This window comes from Coptis chinensis, chromosome 3 (assembly GCF_015680905.1).
Source record: "Coptis chinensis isolate HL-2020 chromosome 3, ASM1568090v1, whole genome shotgun sequence".
Lineage (NCBI taxonomy): Eukaryota > Viridiplantae > Streptophyta > Magnoliopsida > Ranunculales > Ranunculaceae > Coptis > Coptis chinensis.
Genome location: NC_141458.1, coordinates 3,005,362 through 3,011,386, shown reverse-complemented (window position 1 = coordinate 3,011,386; position 6,025 = coordinate 3,005,362). Strand labels below are relative to the sequence as shown.

Here is a 6,025-nt window from a genome sequence, read left to right as displayed (position 1 = left end):
TTAATAACTTTAATTATATATATTTTTTTGGTTTGCAAGCGGGGTTTTTAACGAGGTCCCCTACCCCTTTATTGATAATCAAACTTTAATTATATTAGTTATGGAGGTGTGCTATTTTCTGTTGGAGAAGGCGAGGAACCGAAGGAGTTTAAGTGTTTAACACTACTTTAACAAATAAAATTGTTACATTTGTTTTATTTTTTTTCTCACAACATGTTATTGATTTGTTTACGTTATTTCATATGATCCAAACTTTATATTTTTTTATTTCTTGAATAGTTTTCGCACAAATATGAAACTTCAATAAATTTATTTAATAAATAATTGCGAATATAAAGAGAGAGAACGCATAATAATTCTACACTAAATAAAACAAATATTGAGAGAGAGAGCGAGATTATAGAGAAAAACCATATAGAAGGCAAAAAAATTATATAGGTAAAATTGAATTGTTGACGTATATATACTTGATTATTTGTCATGGGGTGATGAAGAATTTTAATTAGTTATGGATGTGTGATATTTTTTGTTAGAGAATGTGAGAGAACTGAAGAAGTTTAAGTGTTTAACACTAACGTGATTTTATGGTTTCCAATTTGCCAATATAAAAACGTTTATCCAACAGTTAAAAATAAATGAAAAACAATAATGGGTTTTGGTTTTAATTTTTTTTCTTTATTTCAATAGTTGGATTATATTATGGGGGCCTTGGGCTACAAGGCCCTAAACGGAGCCTACTCTGCTATATGGTAATTAGGTTTCTTTTGCTAAAACAGGGCTTATGGGCCAAAATACCAAACAAATTGGGCTTTTTGCTATATCATGATATTTCGCGGCATTTTGTACCGTCACCAGACACCACAACATCAAATAGACAACAAACTTACAAACCCTCACTCTTTTTTATTTCTTCCCACTTCCATTTTTTCCCGCCATCTTCTCATTATTTCCCGCTCTAAAAGAAAAAAAATAAAAATGGGTCTCAAACAAGCATTAACAGACCTTAACTCAGACCCGAAGAAGAAAAGACGAGTTGGGTTCTCTTCATTTGGTGAGTTAACTATCTTAATCCTTTTTTTTTTTTTTTTTTTTTTTCAGATACCCATTTTTTTTTTTTTTTTGGTTGTTTCTTTTTAGATGTTGGGGTTGAAGCAAATGATTGTATCAAGATATTTTTAGGTATGTTTAACTTGGATTTTGTTTATTGAGAAAAGAAATAAATTGAATATTGAATATTTGTATTTTTTGTTTTGGGTGAATGGAATGTACAGTTAGTAAGAAAGAAGAAGTAGGTGTTGTTGAAGATAAGTTTCGAATTGAACCGGTTGATTTGAACTATTTATTCGACAAAGATGGGAGGATATATGGGTACCAGGATTTGAAGGTTTGTTTCTTTTTCATGTTTATATATGAAACTTTAGGTGAATGAATAGTTGTGAGTTTGTGGGGCATAAGTCGCTATGTGTGCGAACAGCGCCTCGTTTTTAGAATATATTGTGTTTCTGGTTTTCTCATGTGTGCTACTGGTTGGGTCTTGAATGTGTTTGATTATATTCCTGACTGGATTTTAGATAGCTTTTGTTTTTAGGTTGCTAGTAAGTCATGTCATCTTGGAGCGCCAAAGGAAGCATTTACTTGTATTGCATCAAAAGTCAAAACACCATCGAACTGATGGAGTCTGAGTTGGTTTTGGAGTTTTGGAGTAGTTTAGTAGAACCGTTTTCTGATTAGTCCATATTAGTTGTCAGTATTGAAGGGACTTTGTCTTTAGTTTTGATCAGTTCCCTCTGATTTGCGAATTCTGTTCTACATGGGTGAATCACATATATTTATGAGTTTTCATCTATAAAATATATGATTGTAAAATTGCTAATCTGCCTAAATTAGTAATTTGTGTAAAAGTGTTGTGCCCTATACATTCATGACACACGAGAGTGTTTCTGTGTTATTGCTAGATAAACTTTTTGCATTGTGCTTATCTGTTTAGACATTGGGTGCAGATTAACATTTTCCTCAGCAGCATATCGTTTCATGCGTATGCCGATATTACATTTCAAAGCACGTCTGATGTAAGTATTTCCTTCACCTACTTTGATTTTTCTGGATATCATACATTTAGTTAGGCAGCATGTGTTTTGGATTGTGTAAAAAGCATATTAGCTTTCTGTGGTGCTAGTTGAGTATTGCGAATATGTGTCTGATAGCGCACCAAAGTTTCCACCAGAAAATTTTTCTCTATACCTTTAAGCATTTCCAGATAGATTTTGAGTTATACAGTGGATGCCTTTGAAGTCGAGAATATAAATGGCTAAAGTAGTTGGTTGGTGTTTTCACCTCCCAAATCTTCCAAAAAGGATGCAGATACTCTCAAAACCATTTCTATGTATTGTTTTGGTTGGGTATTAGAAGGACTTCTGTAAGTACTCCTAATAATACAGGTAAAACTCTGCAGTTTTGTAGTGCCAGCAATTGTTACACTGAATGAACATCATTTTAGGTAGACTTTTAGTGGTAAAAACACCTAGCATCTTCTTGAAACAGCCTCTGTCTAATTTAAATCTACCTAAGGAAAATGTATAGGTGTAGAGAATTTTCATGAGAGGAAGCATATGGGAAATTTCTTGAGGGTGGAGGGAGCATATGAAAAACCACAGGAGATATATTCTTGGTGATTGAAACAAGTGAAAATTCTAAAGGGAACTTCCTATATGATGAAAATTTTCCAGACCAATCTGCCAATGAAAACTTTCATATGCTAATCGCACTCAAAGTTGTATACCATGCTTTGCCAATTTCCTTAGCTTTAAACATAATAACATTTCTCTAACCTTTCTTGATCACTTGCCATAAGGGAGGAAAGGGGATCACAGATCTCAAACCTGCTCTTCAGGTATGATTAATAGTACCTATGGTAGCTGTACTTTGTTGTTGTATTTGAAATTATGCTGAATGTCTATTGCGACAACAGAAAATCTTTGGTGAATCTTTGGTTGAGAAGGAGGATTTTCTCCAAACTTTCTCAGCAGGCAGTCATTACATTAGGTATAGTTTGACTTGCATAATTACCTTGTTCATTTTTCGGATTCAGTTTATTTTCTGGTAAACCAGATTTCAGTAGCTGTATACCTATATCCTGTCATACATGTGTTTTTGGTTTTTCTTCCTACCACTGAATTACATGTCTCCTGCTCTCAGAAATGTTATATCAAATGGAGAGGTCTTGCATCGTAAAGCCACCAAGGGAGACAATAATACAACTAGCAATCAGTTGGAAGCTGAGGATTTCACTGCGGAGGTCCTTCTAAATTCTCATCTCCCACATCATTTTATTTTGTTTCTTACAAGTGTAACTCTATCTATTTGAGCAATCTCAGCTCAATTAGCATGGAATGTTATCTGTCTGACCATCTAGTAATTGGATATGCATACAAGCTGATTATTACCTGCTACTAAATGTTAATATTTCAATATATTGTAGACTCACTCTCATCACATCAAATTTATAGTTTCATATTGTATCTGAAATACAAGGCCAACAGCATATTACTTCTCTACTTTAAGCTGTGTTCTTGATGATACCAAGACTTGGATCAACTTTACCATTTGGACTTTTCTAGTAGATTGGAAAACCGCAAACTGACAGCTCATGGAACTGAAAACTGGACAATCAATAATGAAAATGCACATAGAACAGGTGGAACCAATCAACCATTATAGATGCTAAAATGCATAAATTACTAGGGAAGAAACAGTATATTAAAGGGAAACTTGGGAGTATCACTGATAGGTTCTAGATATGCGAAATGGCTATGAACAAGACCATTGAAGGCACCAAAACAAGAGCAACTTGGTGCAAGGCTCTAGGGTTCGACTGGCTTAATTCTATCATTCAATCCTTCTATTTTTATAATCCCTAATCTTAGACCAAGCCTTGGTTGAGGCATATAACACTCAGCATGGGGTTGTATTAACCCAACTAGATAGCACCCAAGTTTTTTGGTTTAGTTTAACCCAGTTGCACGTGAACAGGGCTAAGATAGACATGAAAAACTAGTTGAGATTCATGGCAAACTAGAATGCTAAAGACGAGCTTTTGTCTTAAAACTTAGCACCAAAGGATTTGTCAGCAGATCCCAACTAATTGGACCAATCGCAAAATGCTTCTATTTACTGGGAAGATTACAAGCTTTGAATAGTCTGGCTCCATTATGTTGCTTTGTATTTCGTGGTTTTGTTAGCAGACGTGTTTACTCAACAATTTTTATCCTCATTCACAGTATCAGGTTATTCGCATGGCTGTAAATAGCATGCCAGTTGGAGAGCTTTACTGTCGGTTGGTGCCTCTTGCACTGCTTCTAGTCGATGGCAAGTTTTTACACTTTCTTGCACTATCAGAGAATTCTATTATGTTGTGATTATGATTGTGGTGTATGTGTGATGCCTGAGATATGACAAGTGGCATCTTTGGTTCAGGTAGTAGCCCTATTGATGTAACTGATCCTGGGTGGGAGATGTATCTTGTCGTTGAGAGCAAAACAGATGATCAAAGAGATGTTAATGTTAAGTTGCTTGGCTTTGCTGCTGTTTATCGGTTCTACAAGTACCCTGATAGCTCACGCTTGCGATTAAGTCAGGTATATAACCTTTCTTTTACAGAGGACAAGGTTCCTCATTCCTGGTATTGCAATATTCCGCATATATCTTTTAATCTCTCTGTGATCTTATGGCAGATACTTGTATTGCCTCCCTACCAGGGCCAAGGGTCATGGCCGCCTCCTTCTGGAGGTTCTTAATTCTATTGCTCTCTCTGAAGATGTTTATGATGTGACAGTCGAAGAGGCATCAGACTATCTCCAACATGTTCGAACTTGCATTGATATGAAACGCCTACTTGCGTTTGAACCAATCAAGCATGCTATTAGTTCAGTTGGTTCACATCTAAGGCAAGGGAACTTTTCTAAGAAAACGTGTAAGTTTCAATCTGACCCACCTGCGGCTGCAGTTGAGGATGTCAGAAAGAATTTGAAGATCAACAAGAAACAGTTTCTGCAGTGTTGGGAGATTCTCATCTATCTTGAACTTGATCATAATGACACCAATAGCATGGATAACTACAGGACCCTCATATCAGACCGGATGAAGGACGACATCTTAGGAAAGGATACTGGACCCAATGGGAAGCAAATAATTGAAGTCCCAAATGATTATGACCATGAAATGACATTTGTCATGTATCGTCCAAGGGATGTAAAAGTGGACAATGTCAGTGTTGAAATTGAGGGAAACCAAAACAATCAAGAGGAGCAGTTGAAGCAGCTAGTTGACGAACGAATGGAAGAGATTATAAAGATTGCAAAGAAGGTTTCATTGCATTGCCAATGAGCATTATCACTGGATTAAATTTTCATCTTGTTCTCTAACAAGTCCCCTTCTGTGAAGAGAAAAAAACTGGTGCGCTATTAGTTATATGGTAGATATTGATCTTAGCTTTGGTGGTATACTATGTAGTTGTATGCTAGATATTTTCTCTAGTTCTAGCATATATCCGAATTTTTCTCTATCCGTCAGATTCGTAACTTTAATTGGCCAGATGCATCGATGTGTTGGCATGATGGAGCCCTGAATTCTCAATATCTGTTTGAACGCCACTGATTGCTTAACCAAATCCTTATCTTATTAATCAGCATCTTCATTCCGTGATGCCCACTCGATAATACCCTTTTCAGATAAATTATCTTTATCGTAGAGGAGTTCCAAAATAAGTGAAAACATTGGAGCGAACTCGATGGTAAGTTCCAAGCACTCTTATCAGGTTGATCTCCTCGTCAATCGAACCTTAGAAGGGTGGTACAAGATCGACATAGTTATTACAGTCACAACATTATTGTACAGTCTGTAGAGTACGTTTTCTCCAATGCCAACTTCATAACTAGGAAAAATAATATTACAGCGCAATCCGAATCTCCGTTCTGTAGAAAACCTTAAGTTCATTAACTCGAACGATGACATTGTCTAGTGACTCTGG

At 35.9% G+C, this 6,025-nt stretch overlaps 1 protein-coding gene across 1 annotated transcript; it reads left to right on the top strand.

Annotated features, from left to right (window-relative positions):
* Positions 1-862: 862 nt before the first annotated feature.
* Positions 863-5,648, top strand: HAG2 (histone acetyltransferase of the GNAT family 2). Its single transcript, XM_086599993.1, is given in 11 exon segments — positions 863-1,051; positions 1,138-1,179; positions 1,272-1,384; positions 2,001-2,069; positions 2,852-2,890; positions 2,969-3,042; positions 3,196-3,295; positions 4,278-4,365; positions 4,474-4,634; positions 4,731-4,754; positions 4,756-5,648. Coding segments are annotated over 11 exon segments (1,413 nt in total). The 5' UTR covers positions 863-975; the 3' UTR covers positions 5,383-5,648.
* Positions 5,649-6,025: the final 377 nt, after the last annotated feature.